This window comes from Solanum stenotomum, chromosome 2, assembly GCF_019186545.1.
Source record: "Solanum stenotomum isolate F172 chromosome 2, ASM1918654v1, whole genome shotgun sequence".
In the NCBI taxonomy this organism is placed as follows: domain Eukaryota; kingdom Viridiplantae; phylum Streptophyta; class Magnoliopsida; order Solanales; family Solanaceae; genus Solanum; species Solanum stenotomum.
In genome coordinates this window covers 19,393,719-19,419,475 of record NC_064283.1, presented here as the reverse complement: position 1 = coordinate 19,419,475, position 25,757 = coordinate 19,393,719, and the positions used below count along the sequence as shown (strand labels likewise).

At 30.8% G+C, this 25,757-nt stretch overlaps 3 protein-coding genes across 3 annotated transcripts; all 3 read right to left on the bottom strand.

Annotated features, from left to right (window-relative positions):
- Positions 1-6,015: 6,015 nt before the first annotated feature.
- On the bottom strand, positions 6,016-6,692 carry LOC125855464 (uncharacterized). Its single transcript, XM_049535187.1, has one exon. It carries the CDS (start codon positions 6,628-6,630, stop codon positions 6,016-6,018), a length of 615 nt encoding a protein of 204 aa, XP_049391144.1. The 5' UTR covers positions 6,631-6,692.
- A 1,620-nt stretch (positions 6,693-8,312) lies between these two features.
- Positions 8,313-9,103, bottom strand: LOC125855465 (uncharacterized). The gene has a single exon (XM_049535188.1). The coding sequence runs from the start codon at positions 9,047-9,049 to the stop codon at positions 8,459-8,461; it is 591 nt and encodes a 196-aa protein (XP_049391145.1). The 5' UTR covers positions 9,050-9,103; the 3' UTR covers positions 8,313-8,458.
- A 7,289-nt stretch (positions 9,104-16,392) lies between these two features.
- On the bottom strand, positions 16,393-17,219 carry LOC125856487 (uncharacterized). The gene has a single exon (XM_049536046.1). It carries the CDS (start codon positions 17,170-17,172, stop codon positions 16,549-16,551), a length of 624 nt encoding a protein of 207 aa, XP_049392003.1. The 5' UTR covers positions 17,173-17,219; the 3' UTR covers positions 16,393-16,548.
- Positions 17,220-25,757: the final 8,538 nt, after the last annotated feature.

Sequence of the window (25,757 nt, the reverse complement as noted above, 5' to 3'; positions counted from 1 at the left end):
TTTTTTGTGTCTAGTTGTTCATTTGAGTTAATTATTTTTTGTACTATATGTGTTTGCATTTTTATTCCGTTTTTATCAATTTGTATTCCTAAGAATTCTATTTGATTTTTCATTATATCAGCTTTCTTTTTACTTAGACTTATACCTGAATATTCTATGATGTGTATAAATTTTTCTAATAATCTTATATGTTCATCTTGTGTCTTAGAATATAATAATATATCATCGATGTACACTACACAATTAGCAGCGAAGAGTTCTTTCATTTTCATTATTTTTTTCATCTTATCTTCTATCGTAGACAAACGATCATTCAAAGATTTGTTTTCCTCGTTCAGGGATTTGTTTTCTTCATTCAAGGATTTGATATCCTCTCGAGTTGAACGTAGCGCGGACAACAATTCAGCCTTTGAAGAAGTGCCACCTTTCAAGTCTTTTGCCTTTACTCCACCCCCAAATCCAAATACATGGCTACAAGTTTGAGGTCTACAATATTTTTCAACAATCTCTATAGTAGATAGGGGGATTGATCTGCTTGAACCATTTCTTCGAGTTGAGCCTATAAAATATATCAAACAACATTTTCTATCATAACACATCAATTTCAAGTAATATAAGAGTTTATAAAAAATATTGGACCCACTGGCGTAATATAAGAGTTTATCAAAAAATTTGAAAACATAGAAGATTTGCAAAAAAAAAAGTATGTTTGAAAAAATCGTACTTCATTCAACTTCTTGGGTGTATTTCTCAACTTGACTAGAAGATGTAGGAAATGAAGTAATAATTTTCACGTTCACTTTCTCATGAACCATAGAGTTCTTATGTATTGTGTGCATTCCTTGACTAGCGAACGTGGTAGACTTTTCAAGTCCTTGTTCTCTACCCTTCTCGATAGAACCTGGAAAAAAAAAAGAGACGTCTAAAATTGTGCTAGCAAGTATAGATGAAATCCATACTTTATAAGTTGACGAATCTATCACAAGATATGAGAAGAACTAGAAATGTAAACACTTTCTTAAGGTGATTCTGCATCAAAAGTTCTCATTTGTGAATATTTGATATTCCGCATTAGTTTTGGATTGGACAGTTAACACTCAACTGGAAGGATTAATACAAAGGCTTAGGCATTTGTTTCAGATTACCAATAAACAATAAGTTTTGCATCAAACAGAGCACTGATCAAGGATTAATTCAAAGGTTCAGTAATTTGTTCGAAATTACCAGTAAACAATAAATTTTGCACCAAACAGAGCACTCAAGGATTAATACAAAGGTTCAGCCATTTGTTCGAGATTTCCAATAAACAATAGGTTCAGTCACTAAGTAAAAATCAGTAATTTATTTGAGATTAAAAATCAATAGGTTCAGTCATTTTCGAAAAAAATTGTTGACATTCCACACCTCCTTCCTCGAGATAAAATACAAAAAGCAGGAAAAATATATTTCTCTTCAACACAATTAAAGATTTCTCATATGGACTGAAGTAAAAGAATACAAAATATCTTACTTGTTTCAATTTCTTTGATGTACTTCTTAACTAGATCACTTGATTGAGGCAATAAACTCTTTGATGGCATATACTCCCTTTCTCACCCAAAATTTTAAGCCCTCGTCCCCATCCCCGTCCCTAACCTATAGCACCAGGCACAACAAATGTATATCTGATAGTACTCTTCATATTAGAACCGACCTCATTTTCAATCTTCAATGGTTTCATCTTGAACCTGCAAAAAAGAGTCAAAATTATAAAATTGAACCTGAAATGTGATTATACATGAGCTCTTGCATATCTAGTTCCTATCAATGGAAGGAAATACGATGTTATTGTTTACTCTTGGAAAGCTAAAGCTTGTGTTAAATTGGAGGCAAGCATATAGTATTAAGCCTCCAACATGCGTGGCTAAGACATACACAAATGGTAGTTTCAATACTAATAAATGAAATAGATGACATTGGAGATGTTATCAAAGTGCGAAAGGATTCTCATTATGACTTTCTCAATTTCGACTCAATGCACTAGCAATAATTGGGCAGAAGCTGAAATGACTACCTATGGTAGTGAATAGTGCATCGATAATGACTTTAGAAATGTGCATCTCAAACTTGATTCTTTAATAATTTTTCTGACCTTAGAAACTAGATCAGCATTCAACAGTCAAGAAACTAGCAACCTCAACCTTAGAAATACTATTCATATTTTGAAGACGAAGACGTGGACATTATGTACTATTATAGGAAGGCAACCAAGATGCGTACTTCATGGATAAATGGCCATCTAATAGTACCTTCTTTGACTTTTTCTTAAAATTTTCGTTGGAATTACAATGAAAATCAGCCTTTTAGAGCAAGGATGAGGAGGAAAAATTTAACCAAAAAAGCGCAAAAAGACAATCCAATAAATATGTGCTCAACTATTCAGCTGATTAGGAGAAAAAGTTTCATTCAATTTAATCGATCGAATTCTTAGTTCATGAAGAACAAAACAATGTTTCTCAATTAAGATAAAACAAAATGTTTATGATATGTCCATGAACCTTTGTTGCTCTTCTACAACATAAAAGACCTTCAGAGACCCAAGACCCAAGCTTTGCCAAAACAGAAAATGAATCTGATTAATGACAAAATGTAATCACTCAGTTCAAATGAATTCCTATAAAAAAACTAGCAACCTCAACCTTAGAAATACTATTCATATTTTGAAGACTGAAGACGTGGACATTATGTACTATTATAGGAAGGCAACCAAGATGCGTACTTCATGAATAAATGGCCATCTAATAGTACATTCTTTGACTCTTTCTTAAGATTTTCGTTGGAATTACACTTGGATTTCAATGTAACAGATGATCATCTGCTATTCTTTTTTTTTTGTCTCTGTTCAAAATTAACTGAATCTCTTAATCTGTAATTAGACTTAAATGATATCCATCATAGTAATTTAAAATAATCAATCCAAAAAAAACCTTCGGAATTTATATTTATATACAAAGAAATGTCATTGAATACTTAAAAAAGAGGAATAGATTAATACCCCATTATTGTGAATATGTAAAATTTATAAACAGTGAAACAGAAAGTCATTTCAGATTTAAACGATAGGCTCTTCAAAGTCCTACTTAAACCTATAATTCCACAAGAACAAAATCAGTCTTTCACATCTATGTTTTTATACTTGGAGTGTCTAATAGTTACTTGTAACCAAGAAGATTAGTCATTGAATTACAAATCATATACATGTATATGGCTCACAAAGTCTCAACACCCAATATTTTTTACAGATGAAATCATTAACCTAATTAATGTTAAAAAAGATGAAGAAGAAGAAGTAACTTGGATACACAAGAAAAAAATATCATTAATATAACTTATGAAAGAAACACAACTCGATCAAAAGATGAACCCACCTGAAATATTGTCTCAAGCAAAGTTGTGTTGGATTCTATTTCGAACAGAGCAACAACAACTCGATCAGAAGAATGAAAACACCTGAAGTTTTCTCTCGAGCAAAGCTTTGATGGATTCTCGACCAGATCGAGCAGCAACAACACGAGGAAGAAGAAGACACCTTTATCAATTTAATGGAAGAATTTAGTTGAGATTAGGGCAGACAACAACAACACAAAAAAGAAGACACATCTATCCATTAAAGGTGTAGAGCATCGTTGAGATTAGGGCAGATTACATTCATGAGTTGTAATGGTGATCTGAAGAGATTAGGGCAACTTTTAGGACAAGCTTCTATTTTGAGAATTTAGTAGATAGTTTTTATCTTTTTACTTTTAGAATTCATTTTTAGCGCCTAAAATTTTGATGAAAAAAAAGTTTTCAGAAAAACTTTCCCGCTCATGCCTTAAAATATGCCTCAAATTACATTTTGGGACTAGTTAGCAACTTTTTTAGGGACTGGATTTAATGTCTTCACAATAACATATACCGATAAGGACCGAAATATAATCTCGTCCCAATACATATACTTTTAGAGACAAGAATATAGACTCATCCTTAAATGTTGGTCTTAATTAAGGCTTTTTCTTGTAGTGAAAAAAGAGAAAGAAATTGTTAAGAAAAAAAAAAACTAAAAAAAAACTTATAAAAATAAAACTTAAATAAATAAAAAGAAAAAATATAACTTAGACAAATAGTTATTTTCTAAGTCCCCGGCAGCGATGCCAAAAACTTGTTGCTCCCAATTATACACGCAAGTGTACGTGGTCGCGCAAGTAATATAGATTCTTTAAGAAACGAGTTATCATTCCCAATGGACTTATGATCAATTTATATTCACTTAACTCTACAACTAAAAGTAAAAAGTAACTTTTTCAAGAGTTGATGATTTATTGTTTATCTACTAATAATTATGCACTAAATGAAAGTAACTAATTGTGAATGACTTTGATATAATGTTTCAAGCAAGTTAAAAGAAATTCCAGGACTGCAGCATATACTAAATATCATGTATCATATTATTGGCTTAGAATTAATTTCAGTTGTCAAGTTACTGGTTTATAGGGTTGGTGATATGATCTGGGTTATACGTCTCTCGTCGCCTATCCCAATTAGTTATGTAACTACATCGTTGAGCGGGGATAAATAGACTAATTGGTGAGCATTTATATTTCATCCCATTTCGTAACCAAGCAAGATGTTCGTTTGGGCGTCACTCCTGAACACTAATCACCTCAATTTAATGGGTGGACCGAGCTCTCTATATTCTCTGGTCTATCTAACCTCTCCTCTCTCGATTTTAAGATTAGATAATAGATTTATCTTATGGTGCGCAAGCATAAAATACTAAAACAATAATATAGAAGTAACTTGTATTGACAACCGAAAATTAATTCATAAACCTTAAATAATCAACATTCGATTCGTGGCTACAGCCCCAGAACAAGGACTTTAGCCACTAATCTCTAAGAAAATAAGAAGAAGAAAAGAACCCTAAAAAGTATTGATGACTTTCTCTTCAAAAGTGCCTCCTCCTTACTCTATATTGATTGTCCAATAATTATTTTTATGAACTATTTATAAATGTAGAAAATCCTAAATAAATTAACTGAGACCAAAACAAACGAGGAAACCAAAACCAAAACTGAGTTGAAATTATTGTACGTGTTCTGTCCACCGCCTTCAGGATTGTGGGCAGCTCCTCAATTGGCCACTGCCTTCAGAATCTGCCACATGGTTGGCAGCAATATTCTCCTTTCAAGTTTCTTGAATGTGCACTTTGCAGCATATAATTTTATATATTATTATATTTAATTTAATTCATTAAGCTGTCTTCTTAATTTTCTTGTATAATCTTACATCTTTAATTCGTTTTAGCTTCAAGCTTTTTCAACTTTACGTCAATTTACTCTTACAAATAAAATACACTATTTAGCACAATCCATAAAATTAATGCTCAAAAAGGACAGATATAAATAATAAATGTGAGGCAAATAATGATTAAAAATATATATTTTTGGCCTCACATCAACTTGTGTCGTCTATATTGTGATGCATTCATCCTTATTCAACATATCATGGTTAATGGTATATGAGAAATAAAGCAAAGAAATACTATTTTTAGAAAATAAGACACCAAGTTTTGGGAATTTCCTTGTTGTGTTTCCTTTCTTTCGGTTGTGGCCTGACTTTTCTTTGAAACTCTCATATTTGTTATGTCTTTCGGCTTACACACCAAATTAAATTCTTAAAGTGTGTGCCATCATGATCTCGACTTTTGGATTGTGACAACTGCCTTCCCAAAGTACTCTTTTCCTTGGATTTGTTGCTTATCATTAAGTTTGTTGCTGAAATTGAAAAGGAGAAGTCAAGATTCACACTTAAGGGAAATGAAGTACAATCATGAATAGAAATTGTCTGAAAATATAAAAATCTTTGTATTCTATCAAAACCATGAAATTTAATTTCTCAAAACTACAAAACATAAAAGAATTGTAATTAATTCATTCAAGAATTAGTCTAATCTAGGAGGGACACCTTGGTGCTTTGTCCATTTTTGGCCTTGAATTAAAGGGAATCTAAAGCAACTCCAAGTGCGCATATATCATAATCATCAACACTAAAAATACTACTATTGCACTCACAATAACCCTTGCAAGCACATGCCTCATCCCATGATCTTCTCAACTTATTAATTTTTGTTGTCTCATTTACTTTAACCTTCATTCCTATCTTCACTGCTGGAGGTTTCACATCTTCATTAATATTCTTTGAAGTAGTCATGAATATTGCCCACTCCTCCATCTCCATTCTTGTTGACTCAAATACTCTTTTCCATGGAATTTCAACTTTCCCCAAGAGTTGTGAGCCACCAATATTCTTCCTAAGAAGAGGAACATATCTTCTCGATCGTAGCTCGAAGACTACTGTTCCTTGCTTCATCATGTTAATGGAGTCTTGTGTTCCCATGCAATCCAATGAGAAAGATTCATCCCAAAACAAGTTTGATTTTGATGAGATCTCTTGAGTGTTTAGCTTAACTCTTTGGTTGTTGTTTCCTGTTGGAAGATAACATCTAACAAACAAGTTGTTTTTTCCTAATGAACTTATTTGTTCTATGTTTCTTGCTCTTATGATTTGTATTTCACAACTTATAGATGAAAAATCATGAGTATTCTCCATGAGAAAAAAAAATAGAATTTTTGTTTGATGGGGTTGTTTTGTTTACTTGAAATATGGTTTAGTTTAATTTGTTTTGGTGACGAGAGACATTTAGTAATTAGTGGGGGGTATTTATAGTTTGAAAAATGCTCATTTGTTTTGGTGATTAGAGACATTTAGTAATTAGTGGGGGTATTTATAGTTTGGGAAATGCTTATTTACTAATTTGGACAGTGGAAGGAAAGTGTTAGGAAAGTGGTATTACTTTATGAAGAAATTAAGGTGCAAGTAGCTAGCTAAGTAGGATTGTGTTTTTTTATAAAATACAAGTTAAAAAGAAAACCACCCACCCAATGAGAATTAGTGCTAATCTATGAAAGGATTTGATGAGATTGCCTTTGTAAAAATTTACAAAAAAACTCTTCAATATCTTGAAAGGTTAAAAAAATGCATGAAACAACTCTTGGGATAAGTATTAATGAGGTTGAATGCATGTTGATGTGTCAATAAGGAGCTTAGTGGGTTGATTGAATCTCCAAACTTAAAATATGGCATTACAACTTAACATGTGACTTAATTATATTCATTTTAAAGCGGTGTAATTAGCTAGCTAGCTAGGATTATTCTTATATAATTATATATAATAAACTATAAGATAAGAAATACCATCCACTAAATGAGGATTAGTGCTAACCTCGTAAAGAATATTTGATGGTGATAAAGTAAATCTTTTGAGAATCATATAAAAGATTGCCTTTGTGAAAATTTCTTAAAAGATTCTTTGGATAGGGCTTAGGGGTTAATATGGAACTAGGGCGGTATCAAGTTTAACCCTGAGAACTTTTGTGCATTTAATTAGAAATACTCCTTCTAGTTATAAAAGAGCTTAGATCTCATTAATAATTTTGTAGACAAAAATTATTTATCATTCTCATTAATCATCTTTTTAATGATATTAATATTAATTTGCATAATTTCATTTATTAATTAATTTGCGAAATTAATTTAAAATTCACAAAAAATATTCAGAAAGAACTTATTTCTTCTAAACAGATATTTCCTCTCAACAGACATGAACCTGTTCTGAACAGTTGACTTTTCACCTCTTCAATCCAATCGTTGGCTATAAATAGTGAGATTTTTTCTTAATTTTTGCATCGAATTTACTTCTTTTTTTATGTATATATTTTCTTACGAATACAAGATTGAGTCTTCGTGTGATTAGTTATTGACTTTTGAGTTCACAGAAGTTATTGAAGTTTAAGGTACCACTACTTCTTTAACATGTATATCTATTTGATCTTGGGAGGAAGCTAAGTAACCCATAACCTTATATAGTGAGGGGGAGATAAATTTTCTTAAAGAGTCAGTAGTGTATACTAACAACACCCCTACCCCTTGAGCATCCCAGCTTCGCCACTCCAAGGCCTCACTCCCCACCTCCTCCCACTCATATAATATTTTGTTAAATTATGTATAAATGTTTTTGAGATAAAATTTTTAGCTCAATTGTCAAATACTAGAAAAGTAAGAAACAAACTTATTTTTCAAGAAAAATTTTTCTAGGGAAGTACTTTATTTGAAAATATTCTCCTTCGTACCAAACAGACCCTCTTGCTGAAATTGAAAAAGTGAAGTCAAGATTCACTTTAAGGAAACTAAAGTAAACTCATGAAAATAATTTTTCTCATAAAAATCTTTGTATTATATCAAAACCATGAAATTTAAACTACAAAACATTCAAGAATCTAACTAATTCATCCAAGAATGTCACTCAAAAAAATTAATCTCATCTAGGGGAACACCTAATTAGTGCTTTGCCCATTTTTTCCCTTAAACTAAAGGACATCTAAAGCAGCTCCAATTGCAAATATTTCACAATCATCAGCACTAAAAATACTACTATTGCACTCACAATAACCCTTGCAAGCACATGACTTCTCAACTTATTAATTTTTGTTGTCTCATTTACTTTAACCTTCATTCCTATCTTCACTGCTGGAGGTTTCACATCTTCATTAATATTCTTTGAAGTAGTCATGAATATTGCCCACTCCTCCATCTCCATTCTTGTTGACTCAAATACTCTTTTCCATGGAATTTCAACTTTCCCCAAGAGTTGTGAGCCACCAATATTCTTCCTAAGAAGAGGAACATATCTTCTCGATCGTAGCTCGAAGACTACTGTTCCTTGCTTCATCATGTTAATGGAGTCTTGTGTTCCCATGCAATCCAATGAGAAAGATTCATCCCAAAACAAGTTTGATTTTGATGAGATCTCTTGAGTGTTTAGCTTAACTCTTTGGTTGTTGTTTCCTGTTGGAAGATAACATCTAACAAACAAGTTGTTTTTTCCTAATGAACTTATTTGTTCTATGTTTCTTGCTCTTATGATTTGTATTTCACAACTTATAGATGAAAAATCATGAGTATTCTCCATGAGAAAAAAAAAATAGAATTTTTGTTTGATGGGGTTGTTTTGTTTACTTGAAAGATGGTTTAATTTAATTTGTTTTGGTGATGGGAGACATTTAGTAATTAGTGGGGGGTATTTATAGTTTGGAAAATGCTTATTTACTAATTTGGACAGTGGAAGGGAAGTGTTAGGAAAGTAGTATAGCTTTATGAAGAAATTAATGTGCAAGTAGCTAGCTAACTAGGATTATGTTTTTATAAAATACAAGTTAAAAAGAAAACCACCCACCCAATGAGAATTAGTGCTAATCTATGAAAGGATTTGATGAGATTGCCTTTGTAAAAATTTACAAAAAAACTCTTCAATATCTTGAAAGGTTAAAAAAATGCATGAAACAACTCTTGGGATAAGTATTCATGATGTTGAATGCATGTTGATGTGTCAATTAGGGGTTAGTGGGTTGATTGAATCTCCAAACTTAAAATATGGCATTACAACTTAACATGTGACTTCATTATATTCATTTTAAAGTGGTTTAATTAGCTAGCTAGCTAGGATTATTCTTATATAATTATATATAATAAAATATAAGATAAGAAATACCATCCACCAAATGAGGATTAGTGCTAACCTCGTAAAGAATATTTGATGGATCTAAAGTAAATCTTTTGAGAATCATATAAAAGATTTCCTTTGTGAAAACTTCTTAAAAGATTCTTTGGACTCTTGAAAGGTTTAGGGCTTAGGGGTTGATATGGAACTAGGGGCGGTATCAAGTTTAACCCTGAGAATTTTTGTGCATTTAATTAGAAATACTCCTTCTAGTTATAAAAGAGCTTAGGTCTCATTAATAATTTTGTAGACAAAAATTATTTATCATTCTCATTAATCATGTTTTTATGATATTAATATTAATTTGCATAATTTCATTTATTAATTAATTTGCGAAATTAATTTAAAATTCACGGAAAATATTTCAGAAAGAACTTGTTTCTTCTAAACAGATATTTCCTCTCAACATGAACTGTTCTGAACAGTTGAGTTTACACCTCTTCAATTCAGATCGTTGGCTATAAATAGTGAGATTTTTCCTTAATTTTTGCAGCTTTTTATGTATATATTTTCTTACGAATACAAATATGAGTCTTCGTGTGATTAGTTGCTGACTTTTGAGTTCATGAAAATTAGTGAAGTTTAAGGTACNACACCTCTTCAATTCAGATCGTTGGCTATAAATAGTGAGATTTTTCCTTAATTTTTGCAGCTTTTTATGTATATATTTTCTTACGAATACAAATATCGAGTCTTCGTGTGATTAGTTGCTGACTTTTGAGTTCATGAAAATTATTGAAGTTTAAGGTACCACTACTTCTTTAACATGTATATCTATTTGATCTTGGGAGGAAACTAAGTAATCCATAACCTTTATATAGTGAGGGGGGATAAATTTTCTTAAAGAATCAATAGTGAATTTTGTGGTCTCGAATATTTTCTTATTTTCTACTTTCCAGTTTACTTTGACATCTCTTGTTTAATATTTTGAACACAGACTAACAACACCCCTACCCCTTGATCATCCCACCTTCGCCACCCCAAGGCCTCACTCCCCACCTCCTCCCATTCATATAACATTTTGTAAGATTATGTATAAATGCTTTTGAGATAAATGTTTTAGCTCAATTGTCAAATACTAGAATAGTAAGTGTTGGTCAACATTTTAATATTATATTATATTCTACCTAGGAACGGCCACATTAACAATTTTTATTTGTCTATTCGTTGGAGCATCTACTGGATCATTGCTTGCAATGGATAAACATTTGTGCCTTAGTGGATAATTAATAACCAAAGGCATTATTGCATCAGCCTTTGTGAAGAACGTTTCTGTAACGTTGGAAAGTTGGCCGTTGTGCCAGTGCACGTTAGAGGCATTGGTTACCCCTCTCATTATTCTATTCTTTATTCCTCTATTATTCTTGTAACATATGTAACTCCTAAGACCATTATCTTCACTATTTATCACCCCATTATCTTCCTATTTATTCCTAGGAAGACTTTCTCAACTATAAATAGTGGTAGTCTTCATTTGTTTTAGAGATAGAAGAAAAAGATAGAGTGAAGAGTTAGTCAAAAAAGAGAATTTTTATTAGTTGAAGGGAGGTGTTCTTTTTGTGGAGCTTGGACTCAACTCTTGTCCAGAGTTGTTGAGTTATACTTTGTGTAAGGCTGTTGTATCCTAGAGGGGACAAGTCAAGAAGGACTACTGCTGGACCGGTGAAAAACATTTGCTGCAGTGGACTTGAATCTCCTTAAAGAGAGCAAGATATCCGCGCCTCAGCCTGAAGAGATTTATGTTTCTTCATTTTATTTCAATTGTAATATTGTATTTTTTATTTTATTGTATTTTTTCACTAACAATTTTAAGGAGATTTAGAATGACTACAATTAAAAAAATCGCGAATGTCAAGATGGGAGACCTTAATAAGCCATTTCGATTCAATGGTAACCATTTCAAAAGATGGAAGGTTGATGACACCTCCATGGATGATGATGAACTCATTTCTCATCATGAGAAAGTGGAAAAGTACGATGGTGAAGAGGCAAGGGGAAAATATGCACATTTACAAAAAGAAGAGAGCAACATCACAACGAAGGTAAATTTAATTACTTCAAATAATGCTACTCTTGGAACTCACAAAAAATACTTCTTTGAAGGCTAAGAAGAAAAAATTTAAGAAAAATAATAGTAGACCTCCCAAGAAAAATAATGTTGAAAATAACCAAGCACAAAATAACAAGTTTAAGATAAGGGACCGTGCTTTGTTTGTGGCAAGAGTGGGCATATTGCTCGATTTTACAGATTCCGGAAACGTGGTCCTAACCCTCAGGCAAACGTTATCGAAGAACCTTTTGTGGCGGTCATTACCGACATAAACATGACTGAGAGTGTTGATGGATGGTGGGATGATTCTGGTGCAAATCGTCATGTCTGTTATAACAAAGATTGGTTTAAAAAATATACTCATTTTAAGGAGCCCAAAACCATCATGCTTGGTGATTCTCACAAAACTCAAGTGCTTGGAACGGGAGATGTCGAATTGTGTTTTACATCTGGAAGGGTATTAACTTTGAAAGATAAACTCTATACTCCTTCCATGAGAAAAAAAATTGATGTCTAGTTTTCCTCTTAATAAAGCAGTCTTTAAAAAGATTATTGAATATGATCAATATGTAATTGTGAAAAAGGATATTTTTGTGGGAAAGGGGTATGCTTGTGATGAGATGTTCAAATTGAATGTAGAAGTGAATAAAGCTTGTACTTCTGTTTATATGCTTTCTTCTACTAATTTTTGGCATGCTCGTTTGTGTCATATTAATGATCGTTATGTTGGAATCATGAGTAGTTTAGGATTAATCCCAATAATTAAAAAGAATTTTGAAAAGTGTGAGGCTTGTAGTAAAGCCAAAATCACTAAAAGACCTCATTTTCAAGTTGAAAGAAAAATTGATTTGTTAGAATTAGTTCATACTAATATTTGTGAACTTGGTGGAATTTTAACTCGTGGAGCTAATAGATATTTTATCACTTTCATTGATGATTTTTCTAAGTTAAAATATGTTTACTTGATGAAAAATAAAAGTGATGCTTTTGAAAATTTCAAAACTTATCTCCATGAGGTTGAAAATCAGTTTGGAAGAAAAATAAAAAGAATTAGTGCCGTGAATATGAGTCAAATGAGTTTAATTCTTTTGTTAGATCATTGGGAATAATTCATGAAACTACTTCTCCTTACTCTCCTTCATCTAATGGAGTAGCGGAAAGGAAAAATAGAACTTTGGTTGAATTGACTAATGTCATGCTTATTGAGTCACATGCACCTTTAAATTTTTGGGGTGAAGCTATTTTAACTGCTTTTTATGTGTTGAATCGTGTGCCTCATAAAAAGTCTAAATTGACACCTTTTGAATCGTGGAAAGGTTACAAGCCAAGTTTGGGATATCTAAGAGTTCAGAGTTGTCTACCCTTTGTGAGGCTAATGGATCCCAAGATTACAAAATTGGGTAAAAAAGTTACTGCTTGTGCTTTTCTTGGTTATGCTTCAAATAGTACAACCTATAGATTTTTTAATCTTGAAGATAATATTGTGATAGAATCGGGTGATGCTATTTTTCATGAAAATAAATTCCCTTTTGATTCTAATAATAGTGGGGGTCAAAGGATTGAACAAAATATTTTGTCACTACCTAGTTCTTCTACTTCTACTTTGAAAAATAAAGAAGTTAATGATTTTGAGTTAAGAAGAAGTAAAAGAGCTAGAGTAGAAAAATATTTTGGTCCTGATTTTTATGTGTTTAATGTTGGAGATGACCCTCTCACTTTGAAAGAAGTATTATCTTCACATGATTCTATATTTTGAAAAGAGACTGTAAATGATGAAATGAAATCACTAATTTCTAATAAAACTTGGAAGTTAGTTGATTTACCACCGGGTTGCAAAACAATTGGTTGCAAATGGGTCTTAAGAAAAAAGTTGAAGCTGGATGGATCTATTGATAAATATAAGGTTAGAGTAGTTGCAAAAGGTTTTAAACAACTAGAAGGCCTATAATTTTTTGATACTTTTTCACCGGTAACAAGAATTACATCCATAAGACTTTTAATTGTTATGACTGCAATATTTGATTTGCAAATTCATCAAATGGATGTAAAAACTCTTTTTTAAATGGAGACCTAAATGAGGAAATTTATATGGAACAACCTGAGTCTTTTGTTGAAGCAGGCCAAGAAAGCAAAGTATGTAAACTTACTAAATTCCTATATGGCTTGAAACAGGCACCAAAGCAATGTCATGAAAAGTTTGATTCCTGTATGATTGAAAATGGTTTTAAAACAAATGAGCGTGATAAGTGTATATATCATAAGTCTTGGAATAATTCACATGTGATTATTTGTCTATATGTTGATGATTTGTTGATCTTTGGCTCTAACATGAATGTTATTGATGATGCTAAGAATATTCTTAGAAGCCATTTTGATATGAAAGATCTTGGTGAGACAAATGTTATTCTTGGAATAAAAATAACAAGAACATGTGATGGAGTTTTCCTTGACCAGTCACATTATGTTGAGAAAATTTTGAAAAAATATAACTTTCTTGATTGCAAGCATGTTGCAACTCCTTTTGATTCAAGTGTTCACTTATTTCCTGTTGAAAGTGAAAATGATGTAATAAATCAAAAGGAATATGCTAGCATAATCGGAAGTTTGAGGTTTGTGACTGATTGCACTAGGCCTGATATTGCATATACAGTAGGAGTACTTGGCAGGTTTACAAGCAAGCTAGGAAAAAAAGAAGAAGTTAGGTAATGAACATTGGCATGCTATAACAAGAGTTATGAGATATTTAATTGGAATAAAAAATTGTGGTTTGTTCTATAAAAATTATCCTGTTGTACTTGAAGGCTTTTGTGATGCGGATTGGAACACTTTATCAGGTGATTCATGTTCTACCACTGATTATGTCTTTACTTTAGGTGGTGGTGCTGTTTGTTGGAGATAAAAAAAGCAAACTATTATTGCTAACTCTACCATGGAGGCTGAATTAATTGCTTTAGCTTCAGCTAGTGAGGAAGCGAATTGGTTAAGAGATTTGTTATTTCAAATACCTTATTTTGAAAAACAATTCTTCCTACTTTAATTCATTGTGATAGCACCGCTGTAATTGGTAGAGTTCAAAACTGTTATTACAACGGTAAATCCAAACCTATACGGAGGAAACATAGTAATGTAAGATCGTATTTGACAAATGGTACCATTAATGTTGATTATGTCAAATCTTGTGATAATCTTGCAGATCCTCTTACTAAGGCCTTAACGAGAGAAAAGGTTTGGAGCACATCGAGGGGGATGGGATAGAAGCCTATAAATCCTTAAGTCATATATGAGGAAACCCAACCTGGGGACTAGAGATCCTATAACCAGGTTCAAAGGGAAAAACTAATCATATGATGACTTCGTTGTGAAAAATGCACTATCTTTTTATTCCCTCCCTATGATGTGAGTGCATTGTTTCTTGTAGTTTGTGAAGGTTGAGTTGATAAAACTCTTAATGAATCTATGTAGCTCGTATGGGTGGAGTGTTAAGCTTACAGGAGCACTCTAGACAGATTTCACCTACGTGATGTGTGGAAGTAGGTCGCTTCCTATGAGAATTGGGCTTATTCTCAAAAGCACTCATGAATCCGGGATAGCACATGGCCATAACGTGTTGGCTTTAAAGCTCATGTCAACACCTTGATTATTATGTGTGAACAGTGATATTTTATTTCCCTTAAGCAGTCATAGTTCAAGTCTGAGACCACTATGACTCTGGAGTAAAAGTTATTGTTTCACTAAGTGGAGGTTCAATGCAGAGCACGCCTTCATTATGCATAGTAGCCTTCCTTCAGCTGATAGACTCTCTTAATTAATATGAAAATGAGTGAGGGATTGTTGGTCAGCATTTTAATATTATATTATATTCTACCTTGGAATGGCCATATTAACAATTTTTGTTTGTCTATTCGTTGGAGCATCTACTGGATCATTGCTTGCAATGGATAAACATTTGTGCCTTAGGGGATAATTAATAACCAAAGGCATTATTGCATTAGCCTTTGTGATGAACGTTTCTGTGAACGTTGGAAAGTTGGCCGTTTTGCCAGTGCACGTTAGAGGCATTGGTTACCCCTCTCATTATTCCATTCTTTATTCCTCTAATATTCTTGTAACCTATGTAACTTCTAAGACCATTATCTTCACTATTTACCACTCCATTATCTTCCTATTTATTCCTAGGAAGACTTCCTCAACTATAAATAGTGGTAGTCTTCATTTGTTTTAGAGATAGAAGAAAAAGATAGAGTGAAAGAGTTAATCAAAAAAGAGAATTTTTATTAGTTGAAGGGAGGTGTTCTTTTTGTGGAGCTTTGGACTCAACTCTTGTCCAGAATTGTTGAGTTATACTTTGTGTAAGGCTGTTGTATCCTGGAGGGGACAAGTCAAGGACTACTGTTGGACCGGTGAAAAACATTTGTTGCAGTGAACTTGAATCTCCTTAAAGAGAGCGAGATATTCGCGCCTCAGCCAGAAAAGATTTCTGTTTTTTCATTTTATTTCAATTGTAATCTTGTATTTTTTGTTTTATTGTAATTTTTTCACTAACAGTAAGAAACAAACTTATTTTTCAAGAAAACTTTGTCTAAGAAAGTATTTTATTTGAAAATATTCTCCTTCGTACCAAACAAACCTTCAATTGTGTTGATGAAATTGAAAAAGTGAAGTCAAGATTCACTTTAAGGAAACTGAAGTAAACTCATGAAAACGATTTTTCTCATAAAATCTTTGTATTGTATCAAAACCATGAAATTTAAACTACAAAACATTCAAGAATCTAACTAATTCATTCAAGAATGTCACTCAAAAAAATTAATCTCATCTAGGGGAACACCTAATTAGTGCTTTGTCCATTTTTTTCCTTGAACTAAAGGACATCTAAAGCAGCTCCAATTGCAAATACTTCACAATCATCAGCACTAAAAATACTATTACTATTACATCCACAATAACCCTTGCAAGCACATGACTCATCCCATGATCTTCTCAACTTATTAATTTTTGTTGTCTCATTTACTTTAACCTTCATTCCTATCTTTACTGCTGGAGGTTTCACATCTTCATTAATATTCTTTGAACTAGTCATGAATATTGCCCACTCCTCCATCTCCATTCTTGTTGACTCAAATACTCTTTTCAATGGAATTTCAACTTTCCCCAAGAGTTGTGAGCCACCAATATTCTTCCTAAGAAGAGGAACATATCTTCTTGACCGTAGCTCGAAGACGACTGTTCCTTGCTTCATCATGTTAATGGAGTCATGTGTTCCCATGCAATCCAATGAGAAAGATTCATCCCAAAACAAGTTTGATTTTGATGAGATCTCTTGAGTGTTTAGCTTAACTCTTTGGTTGTTGTTTCCTGTTGGAAGATAACATCTAACAAACAAGTTGTTTTTTCCTAATGAACTTATTTGTTCTATGTTTCTTGCTGTTATGATATGTATTTCACAAGTAATAGATGAAAAATCTTGAGTATTAAATTTCTCCATGAAAAATTATGGTTGTTCTTTTGATGGGATTGTTTTGGATGGTTTGTTTTGATGATGGGAAGCATTTAGTTAGTGAGGTATTTATAGTTGGAAATTGTGCCAGCTTCATCTTTGGTAATTAGTGGGAATAAAGTGGTGTTAATTAGCTAATTGTTCTTATATAATAAAATATTATAAGATAAGAAAACCACCCACCAAATGAGGATTAGTGCTAGTCTTGTAAAGAATGTTTGATGGAGCTAAAGTGAATCCTTTGAGAATCATATAAGAGATTGCCTTTGTGAATTTTTTTTTTAAAGAAAAATCTCTTTGGACTCTTGAAAGGTTAAAAAATGTGTGAAGTGATTCTTAGGATAAGTACTAATAATGTGGAAACCAGGGCTTAGTGGGTTGATATGGAACTAGGGGCAGTATCAAATTTAACCCATGAAAGCATCTCAAATTTGAATTGATCGGAGCATATGCTCATTGGTAGGGCATTTTAGGCATAGCTTAATTAAGTTACCTCTTTTAAAAGGATGATCTAATTTGAATCACATATATAGTTCAAGTTGATTCACAAGAAAACCTATCGAAAGATATAAAATTAGTACTTCTTATAAATTTGATCTATTTGAAGTGGTAGATTAAAAAGAAACTTTTATCAATTACGTTGTTTGTAATTTTTTTTAAAAATAAATAAATAAATATATATATATATTTTGGATGGATCAGGTAATTATGACCTAGTATATATTGTTTATTGATCTAAGTGGTTATAATGTCACAGCGCTTTAAATAGTAAATATACAACATTTTGTGTAAGCAAAAACAATATTTACTCAAGATAAGTAATATAAATATATTATCCGGGTGGATTTTAATTTTGTTGGTGAAAAATTAAATAGATTTTGATTTTAATGTAGTGGCTAGTCGTCGTAGTGGGAGAGTTATTAGAAAACCTGATGGGTTTACGCTCTTAGGAGAATCATATGATAGAATTCCTGAAGAGACTAATATAGAACCATTAAATTACGTCAACGCACTATATGATAAGGATGTTGAAATGTGGTTTGTTGCTATGAAATCTGAAATACAGTTTATGTACACTCAAATCATATACGGGATCTTGTAGAACAACCTATAGGTGTTAACCCTATTGGTTGTAAGTGGATTTACAAGAAAAAGAGAGGTGTGGATGGAAAAGTGAAACTTTTAAGGCTCGGCTTGTTGCAAAAGGATTTACTCAAAAAGAAGGAATTGATTATGAGGAAATTTTTTTTGCCAATACCATGCTTAAATCCATTAGGATTCTCTTATACATTGCTACTCATTACAAATATCATATTTGAAGAATTGATGTCAAGACGACTTTTCTAAACAGAAATCTTGATGAGTGCATTTATATGGCACAATAAGAAGGTTTCATGGAAAGTGGCAATGGACACATGTTTTGTAAACTTAAGTGATCCATTTATGGATTGGAACATACATCTCGAGCATGGAATATTTGTTTTAATAATTCGATTAAGACTTTTGGTTTTAATCAGTTTGAAAATGAATCATGCATCTACAAGAAATGGGAGAGAGACAATGTACCAATTTTGATTATGTACGTAGATGACATATTGCTCATAGCAATAATGTGAGCATGTTAAATTCTGTTAAGGAGTAATTGTCGTCGCGTTTTGATATGAAAGACTTGGGAGAAGTGGCTCATATCATCGGGATTAAGCTTATGCGAGATCACAAATAAAGAATATTAGGTTTTATCTCAAGCACTTTATATTGACACTATTCTTGTAAGGTTTAGCATACAAAATTTCAAAAGGAGATTTCTTCCTTTTAGATATGGAATTACTTTATCAAAGGATCAGTCACCCAAAACGGCCAATGAGATAGAGAGGATGAAGACCGACCCTTATGCTTCTGCGGTAGGGAGTCTTATGTATGCTATGTTGTGCAATAGACCTCACTTCCAACTTTAAGGTTGTGAGTTTGAGTCCCCAAGAAAGCATAATGTGGGAAGGGTTAAAAAAATTGAGATGGGAGATAGATAATAGGAAAATTAACATTTATTATAATAATAAATTTATCCCCAATTAATACATTTAAGAACAAAATATTTTTTTGTGTATAAAATATAGTCATTAGTGACGAAATAAGATTTTGTTCAACTACGAAATACATATAACTTTAGAGACAATTGATGTCGTCACTGATTGAATTAAAATAATTAGCGACGATATAATTTTGTCGGTAGTAATAACCTTTTTAGTGACAAAGCATACTATTAACTACAAACAAATATACTTTTTACGACAAATAAATTTGTCACAAATGCTTAAGCTTTTGGGGACAATTTTTCTTTTTGTAGTTAATATAATACTTTTAGCGATGAAGCACTAAATCATCTTTGTATACTTTTAGCGACACACATTTAGTGACGACTGATTGACGAATTATTTTTCATCTCACAAAGATTTTTAGTGACGAAATATGATTTATAAATGATGAAATTATTTGTCCCTAATAATCGAATTTGTTGTAGTGTCTATTGAACCACCAATCACACCGTACTGTGACAACAGTAGTGCAGTAGTCAATTAGAAAGAACCACGAAGCCATAAGAGGAGTAAACATATTGAGAGGAAATAACACTTGATTCGTGACATAACTCAAAGGGGTGATGTGAGAGTTTTGGAGATTGAATCAAAGAACAATTTGGTGGACCCATTTACTAAAGGCTTACCTTAGAAGGCATTTGATAAGCATGTAGAAGAAATGGGTGTTAAAGTTGTGAATGCATGGTTATAGGTCTAAATAGGATATTGATGGGATATACTATTAACCATGTGGTTGAGTTATAGTATTTTATCTAATGATCTCTTGTAAAGGTTATTTTTTTTAGCTAATATAATAAAGTCTTTATTTAAATAGATCATTGTGTTAATATGTGTTTCTATTACTTATATAGTAGACGATTTTTACGTATGTAGTTATTTAACTCATACACGAAAGATTAAAATCGTCGATTCTTATAAGTTATAAATTAGATGTTCACAATCAAAGATGAAGTTGGACAAACATCTTGATGATTGTAGTGCAAGATTAAATATAATTCGATCTTAATTATGAGAATGGTTAAATTTCAACTTTTTGTGCTAGTATATTTCGTGTGTATTGAACGGACCAATTAAAGATGTTCGTTTATGTTCTGAATATTTATAAACAACTTCTCTAGTTCATGACGTGTACTTATACTCTTAGTCTTGATATAATTATTATGATCGATGTAGTTTGATTTATTATTTTAATCTATTAAAAGGTGAGACTCAATTATAAGTCAATATATTCCTAATAGATTGGGTAATGACAAATCACATTAGTAAAATAGTAATTAGTTGATAGAACCATGTCTCAGACTTGAGATAGAAGCTAAGACACCCTTTTATGGATACTTATAAATTTACACGTGAAAATCATGCATGTGGATTTTATATCCGTTATGTGGAATAAGTTAAGTATAATAATAAAGGATTAAATTAGTCAATAAATTAAATTATTCAGAAAATTTAATTCAATTGATTGGTATCAGTAATTCTAACATGGGGAGTTAAATAAGATGGAATGGTAGATTTCAAAATTAAATCGAGGAGTGCAATTACAAATTTTAGTGGAATAATTTGTAATTTATTACAATGATTAATTCATTATTTTGCGACTTAATATAGTAATCAGGAGCCTCAGTTAATAAGTCTACGGTCCCTACTGTGTCTGATTAATTAACCAGTTATGAAAAGAAGAAAAGAAGTGTTCCGTAAGAAGAATTAACATTTACTAGTCTTCTGTAAAGAATGAATTATTGAGTTTAAATATTTTATTTAACTGGTCTTAAAAGAAATTTTATTACCTAGTGTATTGCTTTAATGTTGTCTTTATGAAAAAGAATTTTAAAACGTCTGATTTTATTTGTTGTTGACTGCCTTTTATGGCTTAATGACTCCAAATTGTTGGGACGTTTGAAAAGCTTATCCCTTCCCCTCTTTATCTTTAGTAGAAGTGTGGGGATAAAAGGGCTGGTTGGAGCAAAAAGGAGGATCAATCTTTTTTTAAAAAAAAAAAATTGCACACAAACTACTGGTTGGAAAAGAATTAGTGAGGAAGTAGTAGAAGATCGGAATTCTGGATTCATCAAGTTTAATCGAGTACTACAAAACCTTCAACAAGTTAGTGAATTATGAATTTCATTTTTATTTATTTATATTATTTGTTATTATGTAATTCGTAATCCTAAATTATGCTTCCAATGCGTATATGATCTATGTACTCTAACACATGTAATCTCAAACATCTATTTATAATAGAAATGTCGATAGTTTGTTACCTTGCTTGTTTTTTAACTATATATGATTTGCCCATTTAATAAAATTATAAGAGATGATTTTTTTTTTAATAATTTTCACAAGTTGTGTGATTTTCATATCTACAAGAAAAATACAACTTTTAAAATTGAAATGAAATTTGACCAAACAAAATTAAAATTCCAATTTCAAATTCAAATCAACGAACCCAAATGTGGCATAAACAAGTGTGTACTTACTAATGGGGTATTCATTAAAATACTTAAAACAATATTAAGAATATCCTAAACAATATCATAGAACCATTGATAAGATTCTGACTCCTTCCCAACTTACATTTAGATGCACATAATTATTTTAAGTTACATAGATACATATCCATTGGGTTAAGAAAATCAACTAGTTGCCAAGTAGATTAAATCTAATATTAAATAAATAACATATATTAAGTCCACTTCATCCAAAAACACTTATGTCATAAGAAAATGCATGGCTAAAAACAATCCTTATGATTTGTTTTGACATCAATGAGAAAGCAAACTATAGAGACATAGGAACAAAAATATAAATTTAACAAATGCTTGAACTTACTATCTTAAGGGATATTGGATAGTGGACTTTGTAAATTCCTTTCTTATTAAGTAACTACATTTGCTTATCACTCATTTATTAGACAAGAGGGTGAGATTTGATATTTTTAGTTTTATGTCATTTTTATCAGAGATTTTAAATATATAAGATATTTTCATTTTTATACCCAAAAAATTTAAAAATGTTATTTCTTCTATTCAATTTACATAAGGTCCTTAAAAATTATTTTCACGGCAAAAAAAAAAAATAGAACCTCAAATTAAAATGAAAAGTGTTTATCATCTGATCAATCTCTATTTGTCTCATAGGGTCCTTTGGTTGTTATGAAGAATCACTAAGATGAAAAGATAACATTCTCCTTGTTAAATTAAGTTGAATACTACTCTCTCCGTCCATTTTTATTTGTCATGTTGCGTTTTTCGAACGTTAATTTGATGAATTTTCAAAGTTAAATTAGATTAAATTAATTCGATATTTAAAAAAAATAGTAATTCAAAAACTATATAAAAAGTACTATAAATTGCAATTTTTTATATATCAATATGATGAAAATATACATCGTACGGTATTAATTAAAATTCTTATAATTTAACTCTAAAAAAAGAAACTATCATAATTAAAAATGGACGGATCGAATAATAGGAAATCAATGTAGCAATCCAAACCCTTTGGACTCGACAGAGAAAGATTATAGTATATGACAACTAACAGCCGTAAAAATAAAGTGGAAAAAGATACATTAATTAATTAGCCTTAATGCTTTTCCTATTTGTCAACTTAATCTCCAAAATAATGTTGCCCACAAATACTTTAGCAATTAATTAGGCACCGCAACAATCGGGTAACTCATTTTTGTACACCAATGCAACGGTGAACTGTTTCATCCTTAAACATAGGTCTCGAGTTCGAATCTTGGTTATGAAGAAAATTTTATTGAAAGTATCACCCCAAATGAGCCCTGCAGTGCGCGATCTAACTTTAGTCAAGGCTCTAATGTATACTCCAAACCGCGAATGAAAAAAAACTCATTTTTATAGTCGGGGTCATTTTCTTAAGCACTTCAGAATTATCTTATAAGATTTTGCAGATCACTTCTCCATAATTTAAAGGGAAAAAAAGAAGTTAAAAGTGAAAATCTCCTTAAATTAATCAATAAGTTGATGGAATTGATTTTTTAAACAATTTTTAAAAAAAGAGGACCATATGAAAATTGACAATTTGACTGTTCATCCACTGAAAAATAAATAATTAACTTCATATTTAATATTGTGTCCTCATTCTCCATTTATAAGATCTGTCAACATCCCATCTTATGAATTATATTATATCCACACCATAAGTTGCAACTTTATTTATATATTCAATTCAATTCCCATTCCAAGAAAAAATAATGTTTAAGAAAACAAAAATGGAAAATTGTCAAATAGTTGAATAAAGAGGAATCCTATTATAAATTAGAAAAGGTCCAAATTTAAGTATGTACTAATTGAAATGGTTCAATATTATCCTTTGTTACATGAGAAAATTAGCAAATTAGTCAAAATTCCTAACATAATTATTAAAAATATCTACACTTTAAAATAATTATTAAAAATGTCAATATGTCAATATTTTAGCAAATATAATGTATCCTAATATCTACACTTTATTTACCTTTCTTTTTTTTTCTCAATGTGGTCCCATTTTTTTACCCCAAAATGACTCCATTACCCACTTTTCTCTCTAATTTTTTTTAGGAAAAATTTTCAAAATGTCAATATTTTGACATTTAATAGGACCACTTAGCCACACTTTTAATATTTATTTAAAATGTCAATATTTTAGTTTGTTATGTATTTGATTTATGTATTTTTTATTTGTTTGATTTGCAAGAATACAATTATTTAATAACAGAGAGGAGAAAATCAGAGGAGAGAATATTTTTTTTATAAAAAAGAAACATATCACTTAAAATTCTCATCACTTACAATTTCAAAGAAATCCCTTTTTCCATTCGATTGGAATTAAGTTTCTTTTTTATTATGTTTTCATCGTAATTGTATACCAATATTTTTTATATTTTATGTGCTCACTTTACTATTCAAATTAAAATTGGTATTTTACTTTCATAATGAAAACTAAAAATTGTATCCCAGACATGACTGCCAAATATATATTTTTTTATTTGTATTAGAGAAATATTATTAATTGTATCCCAATATAATATAATCATTACAAATGAATATGATTTAATTATGAAATGATACAAGATTCTGGAAAAAAAAATAGCATACATGGTGGAAATAATACAATTTGTTGAGGAAGGATACAATATTCTAAAAAAGTACAAATTGATTGTGAAAGAAATAGGGATACAAGATTCTAGAAAAAAAAAAACAACATACATATTGGAAATAATACAATTTTTTGAGAAAGGATACAATATTCTAAAAATATAAATACAAATTAATTGTGAAAAAAAGGATATATCTATGCTTAGAAAATACAAACTAAAAAAAAAATACAATGTTCTTAATAAAAACACAAATGTTGAGTAAAGGAAAACAATTACCAAACAAAAATTAATATGAATATAATTTTTGCAACCTTCTTCTCTGACTCTCTCTTTCTTCTTCTTCGTCTACTATATTTCTTTTTTCCGATTTTTCGTTCACCAAATTCAAATCCAAATCCATATTCTTAATAAAAATACAAATGTTGAGTAACAGAAAATAATTAACAACCAAAAATTAATATGAATACAATTCTGGTATGAATATAATTTTTGCAATCTTCTTCACTGACTATCTCTTTCTTCTTCTTCGTCTGCTATGTTCTTTTTTCCGAAAATTTTGTTCACCAAATCCAAATTCAAATTTGTATTCACTTGTGCATTAATAACCCTATAAGCAAAATTTTGAAATTATTAAATATGAATGTATAAAAAATCAAACAATATATGATGTATGAATGTCAATGTAACACAATCTACGAAATCTCAAATATGAAAACAAATCACGAATTTATGGGGGAAAAAAATGGAAGCTACGGAAGAGAGAGAAGCGGAAGATGAAAAAATGAAGAACAATGGGAAGAGGAAATTAGATGAGAGAGAGTTTTATTTTATTTTTTTTTGAAAAAATATGAGAAAGAATTGTTGAAAAACGTGTGAATAAGGGAAAAAAATATGTGAGATAGAAACAGAGGATAGAATGTGGGTAAAAAAAATTGGACTTTATCTGTCCTAGTTCTTCTAGAAAAAAATTATTCAAATTTATCACTCAAAAAGAGAGAGTTAATGTAAAGCATAAAATCACTTATATCAAATTCACCGACAATAGCTTAGCTTAGTAGTTGGCATGACGTTGTTGAATGCTTCTACTTATCCGACTCTCTTGTAATGGTCAGGTAATAATATGAAACCAAGAGTTAAATGAGAATAAAATTGCTTAATTTCAAATAATATATAGTCAATTTTGATCCTATTTACCATTAATAAATCATCCCGTAGAATGTTATAATTTTTTGTTAAAGAAAATAACTAAATCATATTTATGAAATTGTTTGAGTAATTTAATCTTGTTCTACATATGTGCGAAACTCTAGGGGACAAATAATTATCAGAGTATAGAATGACAAGATATAAATAAGCGTGAGAAGAGTAGACAACAA

Coding starts and splice junctions, on each gene's coding strand:
- LOC125856487 (XM_049536046.1), bottom strand. CDS start 17,172: ATGGAGAAATTTAATACTCAAGATTTTTCATCTATTACTTGTGAAATA.
- LOC125855465 (XM_049535188.1), bottom strand. CDS start 9,049: ATGGAGAATACTCATGATTTTTCATCTATAAGTTGTGAAATACAAATC.
- LOC125855464 (XM_049535187.1), bottom strand. CDS start 6,630: ATGGAGAATACTCATGATTTTTCATCTATAAGTTGTGAAATACAAATC.